This window comes from Lottia gigantea, assembly GCF_000327385.1.
Source record: "Lottia gigantea unplaced genomic scaffold LOTGIsca_42, whole genome shotgun sequence".
NCBI lineage: Eukaryota > Metazoa > Mollusca > Gastropoda > Lottiidae > Lottia > Lottia gigantea.
In genome coordinates, this window is record NW_008709463.1 from 1,186,316 (window position 1) to 1,207,678 (window position 21,363).

The 21,363-nt window shown below is 37.0% G+C and overlaps 4 protein-coding genes across 4 annotated transcripts; 2 read left to right on the top strand and 2 right to left on the bottom strand.

Annotated features, from left to right (window-relative positions):
- Window positions 1-1,879: 1,879 nt before the first annotated feature.
- Window positions 1,880-2,125, top strand: LOTGIDRAFT_123095 (hypothetical protein; the record flags this gene model as incomplete). Its single annotated transcript, XM_009060408.1, has 1 exon — window positions 1,880-2,125. A coding segment is annotated over one exon (246 nt), but the record flags the coding sequence as incomplete, so codon positions are not given.
- LOTGIDRAFT_233663 (hypothetical protein) lies at window positions 2,124-4,998 on the bottom strand. Its single transcript, XM_009060409.1, has one exon. It carries the CDS (start codon window positions 4,705-4,707, stop codon window positions 2,767-2,769), a length of 1,941 nt encoding a protein of 646 aa, XP_009058657.1. The 5' UTR covers window positions 4,708-4,998; the 3' UTR covers window positions 2,124-2,766.
- A 7,791-nt stretch (window positions 4,999-12,789) lies between these two features.
- On the top strand, window positions 12,790-13,734 carry LOTGIDRAFT_163883 (hypothetical protein; the record flags this gene model as incomplete). The annotated part of the gene is made up of 1 exon (XM_009060410.1): window positions 12,790-13,734. One exon carries the CDS (start codon window positions 12,790-12,792, stop codon window positions 13,732-13,734), a length of 945 nt encoding a protein of 314 aa, XP_009058658.1.
- A 2,195-nt stretch (window positions 13,735-15,929) lies between these two features.
- Window positions 15,930-20,222, bottom strand: LOTGIDRAFT_163884 (hypothetical protein; the record flags this gene model as incomplete). The annotated part of the gene is made up of 4 exons (XM_009060411.1): window positions 15,930-16,097; window positions 16,663-16,794; window positions 17,554-17,642; window positions 20,207-20,222. The coding sequence occupies 4 exons, from the start codon at window positions 20,220-20,222 to the stop codon at window positions 15,930-15,932; spliced, it is 405 nt and encodes a 134-aa protein (XP_009058659.1).
- Between the last annotated feature and the right edge of the window lie 1,141 nt (window positions 20,223-21,363).

Below are 21,363 nucleotides of genomic sequence, written 5' to 3' on the forward strand. Positions count from 1 at the left end.
GTTCAAGACGCACTTTCTATGTCTGCCTCCGCCAGTCCTGCCGATAGGGGTATACCGGGTTGGAACACATAGAAGATCCGGACCAGCAATGTACATATATTATAACTAAACGTTCCAACTCGAGAAACCTGGCAATTTGTTAAATTGACGATACAAATTGAAGATCTACAAGTACAGACGCCACATTAAAATCACTATGTAGTAGTTAATAGTCTATTAAACTTGACCTAAACGTGATTAGAATTTCATTAATTACCTCCCTTTATTCACTGCACGATTTCCTTGTTTTAAAACATTTAACTGTTTACCTGAGTAAATGACTAACTAAATTCTAAATATTACCTCCAAGTGAGATATTTTGTTAAAAAAAGTGAAACTCGTAAGATGAAAAAAAAAACATTGCCACGTAATTTAAGTTTTAGTTATTTTTGCAGAGGGCAAAAGTTTGCATAAGAAATTTTTCGGACGGACGTAGGTATATTTTTAACGCAGACTCACAAAACTTCATATTTTCATCAACAAAGTCATTCTAAGACTATCAGTATTATTTTGAAGTTCATAATTATTAGAACTAACTTCAGAATAATCGTTAAGATTCGATTCACATACGCAAGTAGAAGAACAGTTAGCAATTTTAGCATCAAAAACCTAGAAAATATTTTAGAAAACAGGATATTTTCACAACGAGAAAGCGGCTAATTATTGTGACTTGACAACTCCGTGTTGACAGAGAATTTAAACATCTTTATATCTATTTTAGGCGGAGAGATTATTTAAATCTCAGTTAACAATATTGTGACAAAACGTTTTGATGTCGTTTACTCGTGGTAACTGTTACCAAATTAGTCTAGAGATTGTATATTCCACTGATATGCTCGTTTTTCCAATTGTTTTTTTTTATCAGAAACAAAATTTGTCATCGTGTATCTGATCTTCACAACAAAAGATTCTGTACCGACAGAAAAAGGGGGCATGGAGGGGAGTGGGGTTGAGGCTTACAGGTCAAGACTTTCAGTAGCTTCTCACTCATACCAGCAGGGGTGTTTTTACGAGGAAAGGCGGATGGCTGGTGAGGTGCAAAGTCCTTCAGAGAAGTCTTTGCCCTCCCCCCTTTTTATACATAGGAAAAGAAAAGGCATCCCTTGATAATTCTGTGGCCTCTACTCTACTCAACTCCCTCGCCGAATTATTTTAAGAAACGCCACTGGCCCTTGGGGTGTCGACATTTTAACCTGTACATATATTTAGAAATATGTTAATTAAATTACTTTACCCCGCTAACTAAATTGATAGCAGTTTCCTTTTAATTATGTGAAATCATGTCTAACTTACTAGTATATTGGCAAATATATGGCAAATGTCTAGTGAATCAACGTTTAAAGGGAGATAACAAGATTTAATATTCAATTCTTCGTTTTGTGCTTACTATATTATTGGGTTCAAATTTTAAGAAACCCGCGCCAAAATGGACGAAAGATGTTTACCAAAGAGTGGTAAAATCTTGTCGATCGTTGAAATTCATGACATTTTAAGAAAGAGGGATGTTAATGCTGAAGGGAAGTCGGTAAGAGTTACTGGAAGGTCAGTCACTGTTCAAAAATAACCAGTTAATTCAATCTTTGTATTCAATACATATGGCTACCTTACATATTTTTGACTACTTCATTTTCATATTCGAAAAACGAAATGAAATCGCATGGGTGCTGAGTGAACAGGATCGAGAGCCAACATCTGACAAAGATGCAAGTCGTTTTGATGGCACAATAAATTCTCGACAGTTGAAAACCAAAAACCAGTGAGCTAGTCAGATTAGTTGGACGCAAACCTCCATTTCACTTTTATTTCATTTAGGCTCGATCGTCATGATACCGACACATGTACTGCTGTATTGGTGGATCCCAAATCCAATAAAAGTCTATTAATCAATACCAGACTGGTGGAACCGTTTTCTGCTAAGTTAGGTAGTTTGTTTCAATTTATTGGTGAACTGGACGCACCAACTGGAAGTTTGGATGTATCTTTGGTAGCAAGAGTGGTGCGATGCGTTGATGGCCTTGACATGACACTATATCATCAAGCAATACACGCCCAAAGACAATATTTAAAGGAGGAACCGAGTTTGTGAATATATGTGTTTGATTCGTGATTAGGTGAAAAACAATAAAGAATGGAACAAACAAACAGGCCGAGGAGTAACATCAATTACTGTTTATGTGCAGAAAAAATTAGCAAAAAAAAAAAATAGAAAAAAATAAATGTATATACAATATATATCAGGTATTCATAAAACAAACAAAGAGGGTGATTGAAAGTAGTAAAAATATATTCAACAGAATGCACAGGCACAGGGTTAAAGTATTGTTTACAACTACTGTGTTAAAATTAAGTAAACTAAATAATTAAAAAGAGCAATATACCTTTAAAACCTTACATGATTTGTGTGAATTTTCCTTTTCTCATCCTTCGTTATGTATATTATAGTTTGACCCCCCAGTGGATATAAAAATTACTAAAATATATTTGCTGTATATATGCTCAATAAAACCTCTATTTTTTCCCCTTCAATAAAAAATCCGTACAAGCAAGACAATTCCTACAAACAACCTTTTTCAGACGTTATAGTTCAATTCAGTAACACGGTAAATACATTGGATGTTCGCGATAAACACAGTGGATGTTCACGATAAACACATTGGATGTTCACGATAAACACAGTGGGTGTTCACGATAAACACAGTGGTTGTTCACGATTAACACAGTGGGCGTTCACGATAAACTAACGAGATTACGAAGAGCTGTATCGAAGTTAAGCAATTCTTCCCCAGTCAATCCGTACTCACTCACAAGAAAATTATCATAGATGTCTCGGTTTTGAACTTTCATACACTGCAGTTCCCATAACCTCTTGCCATCCATTCCTTTCATCTTCTCTGTTAGTTTACTTAAATCGTTTTTAATAAACCATCGTTTCACTTTCTCAGTGTCCATCTTCTCCACGTGGTTGGGGATTGGGTTAGAAATGACCTGTTGGAAGGAGGCAGATTCCGGTTGAGCAAGAGCGGACTCCACCTGGTCACAACCTTCTTTCGTTTCATCAAAGATGGCAGCATCGGGATCTTTTTCAAAATCATCTTTGGTGTCTTTAACATAATCTAAAGCATTCTTTAGCGTACCCAAGGAAAATGATGGATTTTTTAATTCTTGCAAAAACTGTTGAAGGCTTGATTCGAAATCGGCTCTGTTACTGAAATCTATATATCGTCTTTCATTTGGAATAAAGAATTCAAGCCATCCTTCGGGTTTATATTTATACTGCATACAAAGTGGAATGAAAGTTTTTTTGTGCTCAATTGCTTTATAGGCAACGCCTTTACACCACGGATCTTGACGAAATGGTTCTGAAAGACATACCACAACGACTGATGACTCCGCAACAGCTTCAGAGATGGCACCTAGCAGGTCGCAATGTCCTAATTTGTAGTCAATCCAAATTTCTATGCCAGCTGCCGTGATCCTCTCGACAATTTTCTTCACCATTCCCGTATCCTCTTTGTTGTAGTTGATCAAAATATGGCGTGTTTTGGAAATTAGTCTCGATGGAGGTGCCGATTCGGGATTCAAGTTTGCTAAAAGACCTTGCAAATTGTGTTTAATCTCAGGATCCTTTTCTAACTTTTCTATAGTTGTCAAACAAGGATATAAGTTTTTATGCTGTCGAATTGCCTCTCGTCCATTTGGGTTGAAACTTATATTGTACAAACATATTGTGGTACGTAATCTTTCCTCTCTGTCTGGAGCTTTCAACATTTTAAAGAAGGTGTCTAGAATATTAGTTTTAAGAATAGCTACGATATCACCGTCAATTGTAAGTTTGTTGAGATACAAAACTAAATCCGAGGACATATACCGTTCCTTGATACGATTAATGTCATCTCTACCAACAGCCAAAGACATTAAACGAACAATGTATTGAAAGGTGTCCAGCCCAGCGGTCAGTTCCTTGGCTTGTTTTTCTGTAGCAATCAAAGCCATGGTAGTATACGTGATCAACTTGATATCCTTTTTGTCAATATCTGAATACCGTTTCACCAGGTTGAAGACGTCCATGTCTTGAAAACGTGGGACGGTATGTTTATAAGTTGCTATATTCCTCAGTACACTGATGGTCGACATAATTATATGTTCTTTGTCTTTGTTTTTCATCATTTCAGTGGGTGTGTTATGAGGTTGAGACAAAAAGTCACATACTTCCTCTATGAGACCATTGTCTTCTCCAGTATCAGTAAGATCTCTCGACAGATTCTCGCTGTAGCTTGTATAAGCCCATAAAACATGCACTACCAGTCTGAAAGGCTTAAAGATTCCTGATTTGCGTGTGTCTTTGTCCTTCAAGGCAGCAAACATGCGGATGGCGTACGATGCATATCCGCACCTCCACAGCTCCTCGGCGACATCTTTTCTATATTTAGCTTTGTTGAAATATAAGTCCAAAATGGCAGTTAATTGTTTACAGATCTTTGTAGGCTGGTCACAAAAATTTTTTAATTGACTTACCGAAGTGGCCACTTTATTCAGAACTTTTTTACATTCTTCGCTTTGTTCTATTTGTGTCTCTTCGAAAAATGCTGAATCGTAGGACACTACGCTTACAGTGTCCTCGTCAACAGACGAACTGCTAAGACTAAACTTTTCACGTCTGCTTTCCATATTAAAGTTTAAAAATTCGCTTTTATCGTCAGTCTGTTTAAACCATTAACGTTTCACTCTGAAGTTGATGTATAATAGTATTGGTTAACAGAATTATTCTATCCAGGAGACGCAATTCCATGAATGAAACAGCATTGTATACAATTCTCTAGTGCAACATTTTGTCCACGTAATAAATGTCACCTTGCCCTATCAAAGTTAATGTTGAAGTGTGTACCCATACAAGTTGTCACACTCTAACCCAAATATATAACGGTTCAAACCTACATTAACCCTGTCAGCGAGCTCGGAGGTCCATAGCGTACATGTTATATATGTTCCCGATAAATTCAATTAAACATTTTACAATATGGCGGACAATTTCTTAGAATACGCTTAAAACGAAATTAGATATGTTTCTAGGAATAGCTAATCGAATCAATAGCTCTATAATAAACTAGAAGAACAAGTTGCGTAACGAGTTATGTGGGTCACGATTGGATTGTCCAATAGTCTAATCCTGTGTATCTTAGTCTCGTTTTGAAGTAATGTACTAGGCCTACTGTATGTGTATTATGTGGAAGGAGTCATGCTTCAATTTACACTGTACTACATGTATTTAGTATTAAAATGACCTTGAAATTGTGATTTCATTTATTCATGTGTGCTATTTTGAGATAATGTATCGTATCGTTAATGACGGAAGCTGTATGTTGTGTATTTACTATTGACTACGAATTGACCCATTTTAATTCTTCGTAGACTCTTTAGTACAAAGTATTAGTTTTCTGATGGTTATTTCTTTGAAAGAGTTATTGTTAATGAACAGATTTCGGATTAACATCTGATTCGTTTGCCATGTGATATAATCAAACATTCCTTTGGTGTCTTTTAGAGTGATATGAACCACACCAAGGACTGGGTCTTTGTATTTTTGGAGTAATATAAACCACATAAAGGCGTACGACGACGCCAAGGACTATAGGACACCAAGGACTAAAGGAATATAGACAATGGAAATAAGCAAGCAAGGAACGATATTTTGGTGTACATCGTATTGGTATTATTTCATAAAATGATGAACCTAAACTTGATAGTGGATATAGAGAAGCAGAAAAAGATGTAGAGCTCAAAACAAGTCTTATGTTAAAGTAGTGTTTTACATAATTAAGCAATGTAGGTTCTCTAGACGACAAACGTTGGCTGTCGCGGATATCAGTGTCCATAGTGTTTAGGCAGTGTGAACAACATCATCAGCGAATGGAATCTGATACCAAAGCTCTGTTTGAAGCGAAAGGTGATGATGACACCATTTCTCTATCAGCTGTGTCTGTAGATCTTCAGACCAGTCAAAATCTATCGTTCAACGTAAATAAGGACATCACCAAACTGCTCCAAGAATTGAAACGTTATGAAAAAACCCCTAACAAAGGCTGTTCGTGTATTGGACGATTGTGGAACATCTGCTTGACTTCTAATAACAGCATTCATGAGATAATAAACCTTGTGGATGGACACAACTTTCCCCAATGTTTAGTCATTATGCTAGAGGTTTTGAAATCAGACGGGTACTTTTCCAAAAAATGGTCTGGCGACTTATGGAACACGTCGAGTAAGTTGTTAGCTTGCGTCTGTCTTTTCACAAAATACAGCGACCGTTTCTGTCAAAGTGTAGTGGATTCTGGAATTCTGTGTCTTTTAGTTGATAATTTCGAACAGTTTCACGACAAAAATCTGCTTAGAGACAATGAGTCAAAGCCATTTGCCGTCATTAAAGCCACTTTGTGCTTGGTGAAAAACTTGGCTAGGAATTTGACTGAACGAAAGTCGACTCTCAGGAAGTGTTTTTGGGCGTATCTACAGCGCATGAGGATGATAGATGATCTGGGCGTGTTCGCAACTATGGGTGAAGTTTTTCTTTGTGGAAGAGAAGAACTTAAAAGAAAAACCGAAAGTAAAGAAACTATTCTGAGCCTAATTCATTGGATTAACCAGTCCTATTCTGTATTAAATGATCCGACATCATGGAATGGTATGTTCAGCTTACAAGATGCGATCTGTTCGTTACGATTTCTCGCCAGCTTCGGCAATGCAAACCATTTCTGTGAAAAGGTAGTGTTGGATGCGTTTCGTCGAATCATAGCTGATGGGGTCGCAATTCAAGATATAATCCAAACTGTTTTGACTATATGGACACTTTGTTTTGATGCTGACTTTTATAAATCCATCAAAGGTAACAAAATAACGTCAACTCTAAAGCTGAAGGAGCAAAGTGAAACAGACACCGAGTTACTCCATTGCATAAAAGCGGTGCTGACAATAATCAAACATAGATATTTCCCGCGATCAGTCTCTTTCGAGGGAAATGCTGTGGATTCGGAAACCTATGCCTTAATCGTGTATCATAATAGCGATTCAGATAGAGCGCACCTGCTACAAACAACATTGGAAAGTAAAGCCGTGACCACGCGTCTTACTGCACCTGATAAAGAAAATCCAAACTATTTTGATGAGATCATAATTTCTGTACATAAATGTCACTCTGTGGTCTTGTGTGTTTCCGAATTCACGGAGCTGGATTTCGATTCTCGGACAATTCTGTACATGGCGAGGAAAATTGGCAGGGATGTGATATCAGTATTTATTCAAACTGGAATCCAACTGAATGGTTGGGTTTTACGAGAACTTTCTGATCAACCTCGTTTTGTTTTTATTGAGAGTCCTTTTTATGTCAGTGATATGGCTACACTTTTGTTACAAAAATCTATTAACTTTTCCCGGAAAACTCACGGATTACGAAATACCCGAAGTTTGGAAAGTCTAGGGGGGCATTCTATGTCTTCCGTCATGTCTGATGACTCCTGCGGTTCTACGACGTTGTCTGGGAGTGCATTTACTTCCTTAGAGGGAGTCGGGAGGCAGAATTCTTCGGGCCAAGCATCCGGTGCGTCTCTCTCGCGCCTGTCACTCTCCTCGCACACGGGGGCAGGAACTGCTTCGATTTCGTCCCCGACATCACCAAGCACTGCTTCAAGCACTTTGTCTGATGGAAGCTTTAATGACTCTGTACCTGAGAAATTCCGCGACATGACGAAAAAAGATGTATCGGACTGGTTGAGGAGTTTCGATATCGGGATTAATATTCGTGACTTTAGAAGCGTGGATGGACGGAAATTGTGGGAATTGTTTACAGCCTGTCAGAGCAGCAACTCTGCAGATCAGGACTCTTATAATAAACGAATAGCGCATTTTAAACTGTCTGAAGACCAGAAATTGCGATTTACTGCCGCGCTGTTAAAATTGCAAACTACATCCACTGGCAATGGAACTGGTCGTTGAATTAATGAATCGCTAAATCCCAGGGCCCTGTTCTACAAAAATTCCATTACCATTCGATGTTTTCAGGAACAGGGCGGGGGTCGTATTTATTGATATGCTCTGCTACATCCAACCGGTGTTATGGCAATTATGATTGTGTTCTTTGCTGTGGGAGACACTGCGAAATTTTTTGAGCAAGTGGAAACCAGCTCTAGGAATCAATTTCGTCCATTATGTACGTAGACCCGCTGCTGATCATTACTGACTGACAAATATCAATGTTTTAATACAAGTTATCTCCCTTGAAATGCAAAATTGACCAGAAAACACGAGCTTCCTTGTGTAAATGATCTGAAATGGAGTTTTACGTGCTACTTTTCTGCACCACGTGAGCTAATGAAGGCGGGCAATGCCATGCAGGGTGCAATGAGGGAAATTTTGCCAGGACAGTGGCATTAGCCTGCTCTTTTTTAATTTAACTGTCAAGGCTGTACAGACCGTAGCACACGGGGCATCGGTTTAATATCCCACCTGAACGACTAGACGCTTTTTCCATATCAGCCCCTCTTACCTGCATCACTGACAGGGGGAAACTGTGTTAAAAAAATCCGAAAATATTACCTCGAGTTATGTCGGGATTAAACCCCGACCTTCGATTAGCGAGTAAACGTGTGTTGTGTTGTATTTTATGTTTAAAACCTGCATGATTCTTGTAAACTTTCCAGCAATGCACATCGAGTTTTTCAATCCAATAATTCAGTAATATTGATCTTTGTCTGAAATTGTAATTTCGAAATGATTATTCAGTTATAAACCATTTGATCACGTGGTTATTTCTTGCAATTCGAATAAATATTTCAGTTTTAAGGATGATTTTTCAGTTTAATGATTAATTGATTAAAAATTATTATTTCAGTTAAAAGATTATTTCTCGTACAGGGGATAATTTCAGTTTACAAAAATTCTTGCAGTTGAAAATATAGAATTCCTAAGTATATCTATGGATACCAATAAATGGCTAAAGCCATAATAACGTTTTCACGTCTGCAATGTTAATGAGGGATTAAAAATGTAATTGAAATTAATTATAATACCAATCAGACAAATAATTAACAGAGATCAAAGAAAGCCGCCGACAGGTAAAATAAAGTTTGTGATTTAAAACATAACAACTTGTATTGTTTTGAAATCCATTAATGACACCTTTACTTTACGAAACCATTTTTTTTATTGTTTATCTATTTGATTGTTTTTAGAGACGAGTAAATAAACACATTTTAAAATGGCTGCATTCTACATTTCCTAGGTAAACTGTTAAAAAGATCAAAAGATCAAACTAATGTTTTCAAAGGTCAATATTGACAATGATTCTGGGATCTTCTTCTTGTTGTGAACATGGAATTGAGATTTAGATATACAAGAAATTTTCTTATTGAAAACTATAGCTCTCTTTTAATACTTATATTAGAAATATCCCTGCCGATTTGTCCTTATCTTTTTAGAGCAATAGATAATCTTTTTGATTATGATAATTAAATCTCAGTACGGGCACTATGACAAATATATACTTTATATAGCAATGGCACCAATTCTGAAATATTTCTGACAAAAAATATTTCAATCTGACTTAAAAATCGATTCATTTAGTTATAACAACCAACAGCAATGATAGAATATTTAAAAGCTAAGAAGGAGATATTCAATAATGTATAAATCTCTTCTTTAAATGACATTTACAAGTAGACTTAATATTAGAAAATAGACACTGTTATAGATATACTATTCCTGTCTTTAATTTAGCAACGTTTCAATTCACGTACCGGAATCTTTATTATTATTATGTATGCATGATACAGCTTCCTCTATGTGAATTGAAACGTTGCTAAAATAAAGAAAAGAGTTGTTTATCCATAATAGTGTTTATTTTCTAAAAGTATAAATCTCTTCCTGATTTTTCTTTTTGAAAATTCGATTTCTGGGCCAATGAACTGTGTCAGAATATCTAAAAATAACTTTGGTATAGAATTATAAAAATTGGGATCCTTTCCCTTCTGGTTATTATACGTTTATACTATGATAGACTTTTATAAGTTATGGCTACTATAAAGTCAACAAACCTTCCCATGGGGATGGCTGTCAACAAGTCCCTATTTAGTCTAATGTATCTATCTATTTCGGGTCTATAATAAGGTGCTGATGACAACTGTGTCATTTTGTTGACTTTTTACATTGTTTCAATCCTTGACATGTCTCACCTTAGTCTTACAAATTTGATTGGGAATAACCTATTATCGTTATATAGAAACGTTGCACAGATATAACAATCAGAACAATATCTTAAAGATGGTCATGGTGTCACACAAGGTTGCCATTTTTGTCCTTTACCTTTCATTAATAGCATTAATAAACTTTTGAGCTTTTCGTGGCCATTCGCGTTAGCTGCTTGTCCCGATCCCGGAATTAGGTAGTTATAACCAGTTGGATTTTCCAATCAGTGGTTAACGTTCTGTGAGAGGGGGGGGGGCCCATCTTCACTTTCCGTGGGCATTCGAGTTAGCTGCTTGCTCGATTTCCTGTGTAAGGTCACGACACGGAAAAAGCATCTACTCGTTCGAATTCGCATAAAACCCTTATTCTGACAATTTATCCCTGACATCAACTTCATTTCGTAGGCTATCAATAGTCGAGCTTGACACGTCTTATTCAGGTTTCCAAAATCCAAATATAAGACCATAATATGTACATAGAACATCTAAGTGTGATTTTCCCACAACTTAAATGATCTTGACATTAATTTGTTTTCATTTTTCATCATAAAATTCATGTCCTTTTACAGAAATCCTTTCTGTGAATGTCAATCGAATCCCATATTGTACCAAAACAATAAAACGATATACATAAATTTCACACAAGATGTACTGCTTGGCACTAATTTGGTTCCCTACTCGAACCGCTGTTTGTTTACATTTAAACAATATAGTTCATGTCATATTACTGTACCCCTTTTCAAAACCAAATAAGATGTACAGGGTTTATACACAATATATGTACTGCTTGGCACTATTATGGGTTCCCTACTTCAAATTCTATTTGTTTACATTTTGTTTTTTTTTTGTAGCCCATGTCATATTTAATCCCATTCTTCTAGGCAAAGCAAACCTTTGTTTGTAAACAAAATAAATACGATAATATTTGCATGATATTTGTGTAACTAAAGACAACAAATTCAACCCAAAATGACGCAATGTTTGTAAATTATACAAATAGCTACAATCGCGATGGACATTGAATTTAAGTCGGACCTCCCTTGAGTGGCCACTTGAAGGAGTGAAGATAAAGAGTTTATAGAAGATTCGCGGGTTATCCCCCGTGGTTATGTCTCAATGGCCACTTATAGTCGACATTTAATAACAAGAATTATCATTGTTCTGTAATATTCTAAACTTTTAACGACGGATTAAAACGTAACTTATGGTTTGTTCGGATGTTCCCATGGGTCTCCTCATGTCCTGATGACTAATCTCCCCTCCCCTACGGACTATATTCCTGATTAGAAAGCATATAACAGATTAGGACTTGCAGAAATTGCAATGGAAATGTATTTAAAGATAAAGCTATATAGAAAGCAAAACCGATATTTTTGGGTTGTCTGCAATCTCGAGTCAGTGTATTAAACCTTGAAAACATTCATTGGAGACCATTTTAAAAATTTAAATAAATATGCTACCAGAAAATGCGTTATCTTTTATAACTATTTTAATGGAACAAATTAATATTTTACAGTTTTTTGGTAATTTTTCAGTTAGTTGATAGGTCTCTAATCCAAATACAAAAGAAAATAGATTGCACTAATCCTCCGGTCCTTAAGTGGTAATCAACCTTTCATCTCGAGGGTGAAACCATATACAAACATATTACAGAATAAAACAATACAAGGCTTCGCGGAGACGATCAAAAACAATGCTACCGTTCAAGATGGCTTCCCCTAGGCTAATACGTCACGCCCCCTAAGCCCCACCCACATATAGATCATTAATATATGACTTTTCCTAATCGCACCCTCATCATAATCATTGCGACCCTTCCTCGTTCGATCATCCTCTGGCGTGACAATTTTGATATATATATATTGGATTTGGATAATTTCTTCAATAAGGTAAGAGCTTTTAATATTTTCCGCACATTCGCGGATAATTATCGCGAGAACATAGCTTATAGGGCTGTAGTACATTATAATGAATGAACTTTCCAGATGATAAAGCGATCGAATGCTGAAAAATAACATGTTATAAACGTTAAATGATGCTTCGCAATGATGAAACTGCATCGTTCGCGCCAGAAGATCTTTCACGGTAGACCGCTACGGTATATAATCCTTCTGCCAGACTTTTTCGAATGATCTCCAAACCCGCCACTATTGTCACTGATATCTCAATAATTATTTGACACAGTCGTCTCCAATATTTTCATCATAGCAATCAGATCAGTGTCAGACTTCGACACCATTTTGACAAATTGTGTTAACAGTTGATTAGTTTTTATTATCCAAACCAAACTGGAGTATAATTCGATAAAATTGACTAAGTCCATTACATTTATCAGTTGCTGGTAAGCGAGAACATCTGAGCTTGGTAATAGCATGGAAACGATAGAAAGAGAAAAAACAAATATCACACCGTATTGTCTATTCATATACACTGTGTCATTCGAAATGAGCTAGTAACCAGCTCACACTTATGTTTGGAAGATATTGTCTATATGTTCGTCTTTTTTCCAGATCTCAAGATGTTTCGTTGGTTTAAGAAGAAATGTACCAAGAAACACAGCAAGCGTCTTCGAACATCCAGTATTGGTGATTGGACGAGAAATAACGATTATACCAGTCATCCCGACACCAATATCTACCACGAGATAGACGACACTCACATTACAGAAGCGTATGCTGTCACATCTATAGAAGATCTTCTCGATATGAACCAACCAGCCTTAACCGAAGTGTGTCCCCTTTGTCGCCAATATCGTTATGGTCCCAACAGAAATTGCAAGTGTTTTGACCAAACGCCAGCATCCCCATTCAAGATTCGCCAAGATCTCACAGATGATGATGATTTCTCTTGGCTTGAGTACGATTTCAAAGGTTCTAGTAAATCCAGTCTACATCGTTCTAGATCAGAAATCCGTAAGGTAGACCAACCACGTCACAAGATATCTGGAAAATCAGACGACAGTTGCAGCAGCGGTTATTATGAAACAGACGACTCCTGCGATGACGTCACCATCTCACCCGTCTACAGACCCATACCAGCTCTTAGAGCCAATCCACGTCTTCCGGTTTCACCATCCTTAGCGCCCAAGATGGGCTGCAAGATTATCAAAAGATCACAGAGTGCTGTTAACCCTAAACGAAGCCGTTTGTTGAGACGATCCAAGTCCGACTACCTAAATCCCATGAAGATTGTCATCGAAGATGAAGAAATGTCATCTGCTGTGATAGATAGTGTGCTTGATACTGTGTCCGGACTGAACTCCCAAGGGAAACAACTCAGTGATGACGAGGATGATATTTTCGATCATTTCTATTCTAACGTGTGTATTGATATTAATAATTTGGAGATTCCGAAGTTACGGAAATCTAGCTACCGTTCCAGAAGTCACGGGCAGAATAGATTGTTGAATGATTTGTTGAAGCAGAACCACGATAAACAGAATTTTACTGGTGTCAGAAAGTGAACCCTTGTGTCTGTGGGAGGTTTAGTGAGTTAGACGCTTGAAGGTTCTGTGATCAATCCTGGTATAGGTCGAGATAATAATCTTCAGATTCCGTGTGATACAGGCTTTGTCCTATCACTTTTCCGACAAAATGTTCTTAGTTGCACACTGCTTAGTACTGCATGACATTGTCCAACTACAACGAAGTAGATAAAACTACATTCATGTCATTCTTTGTCGATATTCTATACGAATGTGTTCCGGGACTGACTATTGTTTGTGTTTAATGATATTGGTGTTTTGGATATGGAACTGTGGGCGCATGTTTTGAATTATGCCACAGCTTTGGTTGCGAGTATTTTAAGTGCTAGGGATTTCTGTTGTTTTGTTAAGAAATTGCACCATGAATTGTATATATATTCACTACTATTATTTACCAATATCTGAACGATAATCGAACGCATCGCATCATCTTCACTTAGGACTAGCTAATACACTTAATCTGATGCATCAACAGAAAGTTTATTAACACAAAACAATAATGGTTAGTCTTTCTGTCGAGGGCTCTGATTGGCTGTATTCACTGGCGTACATTCCAATCAAATCGCCACATTCAGTGATACAAGAATATTGACTATTCAAGTAGCAATAGCTTGATATTGTGAAGAGTGCAGCCTTGCAAAGCAAAACTAAGATACCCATTCTATACAGGATGTTGTATAATATTTATTAGTGCTTAATAATATCATTTGTTTATCTTGTTGTTGAATCATGTAATATATGTTGACCACAACTTTAATTAAATATTCCTATAAATCAACATGTTTTCTATCCGAGAATCGACCATTGATTAAGGAAGATCAGCACAATCCAACATTCTATGTAAATTGGATTTCGTTTTGAGTTTCCAATCATAACACCACTATTTAGTAATCTCGATATATATTGTTGGCGAACTGATGGTCATGGTGGTAGAGGCCGCTCTATTGGTGAGCTCTGTATGCTCGGGGTATATGGAATCAACGTTCAATAACACAGACTGGAACAGAGTTCAGAACGCGTCCCATGTGTGTCGAAAAATGAGTAGGTGCAGACAGAATCAAAATGGCTGAGAAGGGAATAGATGGGAAAATTTTGAATGTAATAGATTACTCATATCGTTCGATTGGGAGCAGAATTGGAACAGACTGAACTTGATCAGAACTCTCCAATCGGGGCAAGCACACGGACATTGTAGTTGTCATTAGGTTTCCGATGATGGTCGAGTAGCACCGTAAAAGATAACACAAGCGTAGAATATATACGTTTATTATATAAAACAAATACATTAACATTGTAATGTTAAAACGAAGCCCTTTAATAATCCTTAGAAAATTTTAAACTGTTACCATAGAAACATTATATACATTATCAATTGAAAGTTATCATATAAATAATACCTATTTGTAAGTAGGTCAAATGGCACGATGCACGTGAATTCGTAGGTCGTAGTAAGTAATCAGTTATTCGAAGTAACATTTAAAATCATGCATTATGGAGCGCACATACTTATATAGGATTGTAGAGAAGTGTGCGATAGACTTCTTCCAAGCATAAATATCATGCACTAGTTTTTAGATGCCCAGACAACAGAAAAACATGACATATTACTATATGAACATTTTGTAGGCACAGAGTTCGATTGGTAAAAAAGATGCTTTATGTTAAAACGAACGAATCCTAAACGAAACTACGTAGGCTTTCTTACATGGAAACAAACACGAACGTAGTTGAATTTGAATCACTACCTCCGCCTCGACTTAATAAATCGAATTTTTAAAAAGGCTATATGTTCAACAAATAAGTTCATATTTCGAGCCACTTCTTAAAGGATTTGTATTATTTCCATATAAGAAAGAAATACGTAGTTTTGTATGTGACGAATTCAAACGATAGTCTTCTTTCAGGCCAGGATATAGCAACCATTGTGTATATAAGACAATTATGATGTACAGCTACTAAAATTTGTTCTCATTTTGCAGAGCTGCGTATTAACCGGAAGTCGGCTGCTGAATCGGTGAGCAGGGTTGAAGGATGAGAGGAGAGGTATGTCTGAACGAAAGGTCTCACCTAGACCGAAACATCTGCCTCTAGTCCAGCCTTTTGGTAGCCATTTTGGCAGTTGTCGGCAACTTCAGAGTCCAACATAAAGGCAGATGATTCGGTCAAGGTCCCGCCTAATAATAGTAGCGATTTGTTCGAGTGGGGAAGACCACTGTTCGCAGTATTATAATAATAATAGTCATAATGATTCCCAACACTATCGAGATTATCGCCAACTTCCGGGCTGTTTGACCTTTCTCTGCAGCCTCCGTGATTCGTCCACAGTTACCAGCATCACGTGACTGAAAAATAAATCAAAAGTTATTAAACCGATGTCTCGCAATGTGACGTAGGGCACAGGATTATCCAGATCGTAGCTGTCGATATCAGAGGTCAATTTGCCACCAGGGCTAATGTTTCTGCAAGATCGAATGTCATGACTCTGGGATGATATTCGTTCATTTAAGTGCTCAACCACAAGTAGATAAAACGCAAAGGGCAGATAATTCAGCTTCGCAATTCTTGGTAAAGGTATTAGAATGATATTTTATTGTATTGTATTGCAATATCTTAACATTGTGAAGATGCCCCATTCCATTTCCCACTATTTCTGTTGCCCCTCCAAGGAAGTGTCTTGCCAATTATTATAACTAAAATGTTCCGTCTTCGCAACGTCAATTACGAATAAAGATCCATACAAGCATGACAATTCCGTTAATCAAAATCTCGTTCAAAGTATGACAAAATCGAGAATAAAAGTTATATAATAGTGAACTCCCCTAAAGGGAAGTACCACTAGGTGTTTCGAACTTCGTCTTATATATTGAATGCAAAAGTAACCTTTGGTGAGCTTGAAAATGATCTTACCTTCACCGAATAGAAGATGGCGGCTATTCCAGTTGGCCAGAAACAGCATAAACAAGTAAAGATAGATAGGCATAAATAATCATTTGGTCTGTTCTCGGCTATAACTATATTGGTTGATGTCGGCTGCATAACCTGTAATATAAACAATAGAATGAATGTATTAAACTGTTATCTATTATAGATTCGTAGAAATGGACTGCCCCCATGTCGAGAATTCTGACGACCGACCAATTCCATTACTGCAACTAAACACCATACACAATTGCCCCTCCATATAACTTACTCGCCCCTCCAAACAATCAAGCCTAGCTACGAGCTTGGTTGTATTATACACCAGAAGTAAGTCATTTCTTAACAAATTGATCTATTCTTATGCTGAAATCGACACACTCTACTTGTAACCCAGGTCAGTGCTTCTATAAGAGAGTATCTCTTAAAACACCTTATATGTACTGGCTTCAATCCAACTTGAACTGAGGATATTTCCTAAGCTAATGAGGATATTTCCTGAGTCTTTATGGGTTATTCCTCAAAATAAAAATTAGAGTATAAAAAGTCAAGAACAACATATTGGCGAAACATTGGTACGAGCTAATAAACTTTTCACTTGAGGAAGTCATAAATTATAAGTATTACAATTAAAAGAGGTTAAAAACATCCACATAAACTTACCACCACTTGCCCGGGCTGTCCATACTGCTGAGGATAACCTTGCTGGGGGTAACCTTGTTGTTGGGGGTAACCTTGCTGGGGGTATCCTTGTTGTTGGGGGTATCCTTGTTGCTGGGGGTATCCTTGTTGTTGGGGGTATCCTTGTTGCTGGGGGTATCCTTGTTGCGGTGGATATCCTTGCTGGGGATATCCCTGTTGTGGAGGGTATCCCTGGGGTACTGGATTATATCCCGGTTGGGTAGCAAACCCCTGTGGGTGAGGGTATTCCTTTTGGGCTGTTTCTTCGTAGGATGGAGGGGGAGCTTTTTCTAAAATTACAGAAGAAAGTAATGGTTAGCAGAATCACAGAGAGGATTATTAATATTCATAGTATACGACAACGAAACTGCTAAATTTCCGAAACAAATCTTACTGATGGGTTTCATGATGGAGGGGAGGGGGGGGGGTGGTGCGAGGGACTGGTGGCGACAGGACCCAATGGCTAGCCCCTTAAATAAGCTACCAATCCCCGTCACACCCTCCTCATCCCAAGATTACATTTGTTATTCGATATTTAACAGGTATTGGTATAAGGGGATGGGTGCCGACTTTAGGGAGTACTTGTTCAGGCATCACGGTTAGATATGAGTAAAACAGAAAGAAATGTGGTTTCCAGAGTCAATTTATGGATGGAAATCGTCATGAGTTAACGATGGTTGAGGGATCATTGGCGTTGACAGATGCAGCACACAGGGCCTCGAGACTTGAGGACATCAATATAAAGGGACCCTCACGCCATCACTAGTTGCGGATGGTGGCGAATACGCAAAGAAGTCACAAACGCAACTTTTATGCAACGTAGTTGTGAGTTACGTTCGTTTCTCGTGACCATTATTCGCAAACACAAGCAACTGGTAATCGCTATTTTAAATTAGAAAACGGGATAGGAAGATAACCTTGTGAAATAAACAGAAACCTTGTGAAATACTTTTAACGTTCATTGTATACGAGGTTTCACCCACTATTAGGAGTGTGTTATTTAAAGTCAAGGCCAAAACAATTTTATCTGGCATTTTCACCAACATTACGTTTCAACTAAGTTATGCGATAAATATGTAGCTAGCGTATCATTCATACTGTGCATTATATTTCGGCTTATAACTTGACTAATTTAAAGGTGTTGTAAAGAGGTTTTCTAAACTTTTTAGGTGTATCGGGGACTCTGATAGTATCAATTTACACTAACAAATTTTCAATCAGACAGCTTGACATTGTGAAGATGAAGTTTGTAATAGCTTGACATTATGAAGATGAAGTTTGTAATAGCTTGACATTGTGAAGATGAAGTTAGTAATAGCTTGACATTGTGAAGATGGAGTTTGTAATAGCTTGACATTGTGAAGATGAACTTTGTAATAGCTTGACATTATGAAGATGAAGTTTGTAATAACTTGACATTGTGAAGATGAAGTTTGTAATAGCTTGAGATTGTGAATATGAAGATTATAATAGCTTGACATTGTGAATATGATGTTTGTAATAGCTTGACATTGTGAAGATGAAGTTTGTAATAGCTTGACATTGTGAAGATGATGTTTGTAATAGCTTGACATTGTGAAGATGAAGTTTGTAATAGCTTGACATTGTGAATATGAAGTTTGTAATAGCTTGACATTATGAAGATGAAGTTTGTAATAGCTTGACATTGTGAAGATGAAGTTTGTAATAGCTTGACATTGTGAAGATGTATGAAGGTTGTAATAGATTGACAATGTGAAGATGAAGTTTGTAATGGCTTGACATTATGAAGATGAAGTTTTTAATAGCTTGACATTATGAAGATGAAGTTTGTAATGGCTTGACATTATGAAGATGAAGTTTTTAATAGCTTGACATTGTGAAGATGAAGTTTGTAATAGATTGACAATGTGAAGATGAAGTTTGTAATAGTTTGACATTATGAAGATGAAGTTTTTAATAGCTTGACATTATGAAGATGAAGTTTGTAATAGTTTGACATTGTGAAGATGAAGTTTGTAATAGCTTGACATTGTAAAGATGAAGTTTGTAATAGCTTGACATTGTGAAGATGAAGTTTGTAATAGCTTGACATTGTAAAGATGTAGTTTGTAATAGCTTGGCATTGTGAAGAGAAAGGCAGTATAACTTTAATAAAGACAAAACTTGTTTCTCGACTGGAAGATTTATATATGACTATTAATGTCTAGGTTACAACGTGACAAGTACATAATTATAAACGAGGCATGTAATTACAGGCGCTATTTTCAACATAATTGTATGTCAAAGGTTGTCCAATTCAACATATATATGTAATTGTGTACAAAAACAAAACGAATTTGTTCTTTTATTTTCCAGTAACTTTCAGATTAAAATTTGTGAGTATAACAGTCGAAACGTTGCATTTCGTACTAGAGTTGTTATCATAGCAAAGATGAATGCCGGTATGTAAAATAGTTTTATACCAAAAGATCAATACCAATAATAAGTGCATAACATTTCGACAATTTTACTCTCAAATCTTATACATGTAGTTTGTTGTAAGTTACTACTTACTACCAATGCTCTAGAGATGCACTTTTAAAAGAACCTTGAAATATGAGACAAATACATGAACAGAATGACCCACTACGAGTTTTCGCTTATTTCGCTGGCCGTGCCAATTTCTCAAATCTTTAGATTATAACCATTTATACTTCGTACGATTTCTCAAATTCAATCGAGGCCATAAACAAGCGTTAACACAAATACAGACAATTTCAACTATAGACATCTTAAACAAATTTCACACATGATTTTAGTGTAGATTTGAGTAAAAATAGTTTGTTCTAGATTTGTTAAAAACGAGATAAAAGAACACAAAAAACGCACTTACTTTCACTGTCCGCCATTTTGAAGTATTTACGTCTGCCTCTATTACAATACTGCTAAATTCCTACTAAAAGACTATTAGGATTGACCTATTAATGATATCGGCCTCTATCAAACCGTGCTATACACTCTATTTTCAATGCAATCTTCTGCAGTTCAACCGGGCGTTATTGCTCATAATACACACCAAATTTAAACAATAAGTCAGAACAATAAACACGATGAGGAAATACTGTGAAATATAAAGTTGAACTAGTAATGTTAGTGAGTACAAGACTACGGAAACTAGCTAGTCCAGACCTACAATCAATACTAACAGCGATTCGTCATAGTAAACATGTTAGATACTGCGTTATGAACGATTGTTTACTATGTGGCAATACCAGAATATGTTTCGGAATGGCGGGAAGATTTAAATTTTGTATCTCAGTAGCCGCACCCCAAGGGATCGGATGCCTGCAGGAATAATGTGGGACAAAGAAATTGTAGCCCGTTTTTCTGTACGGGGCAAGGGAGAGGGGTTGAGGCATCGTACTGACTAATCTATTGGAAAGAAATAAAATGAATACAGGCAACGCCATGTAGGGTGCAATGAGGGAAATTTTGCCAGGAGAGCGGCATTAGCCTTTTAGCCATTTCCAACTGTCGAGGGATCTTTACGTGCACAGCCTGTAGCACACAGGGCCTCGGTTTATTGTCCCATCCAAAAGACAAGACGATTTTTGCACGTCAGTCCCTCCAACCTGCATCACTGACAAGGGGAAAGCGGTCGGGTTGAAAAATCAGAATGTATTATCTCGACGTATGCCCGGGATTGAACCCTGGACCTTCGGGTTAGCGAGCAAGCGTCTAACTCACTGAACCACTGCGGCTCCCCGGAAAGAAATGAGCCGTCTATATAGCCAAAATATTCAAATCTCTCCATTCGAATCGAGCTGGTGCTGCCAACTGAATTTTATAGTGCTTTCAAAGATTTTGGTCACTATTTGATTACCTATAGACACGGCTTTATAGAACATCATTCACTGGTTAAAATTTTATGCAACGTTTCGATGTGTTTCCCCCGTCGTCCTCGGGTGCCATAAAGCTGTGTCTATCGTACTCACATCATTCTCACAATTCCTACTCTCTGGCCACATCAAGTTCTAAATCACATTTTGG

Coding starts and splice junctions, on each gene's coding strand:
- LOTGIDRAFT_233663 (XM_009060409.1), bottom strand. CDS start 4,707: ATGGAAAGCAGACGTGAAAAGTTTAGTCTTAGCAGTTCGTCTGTTGAC.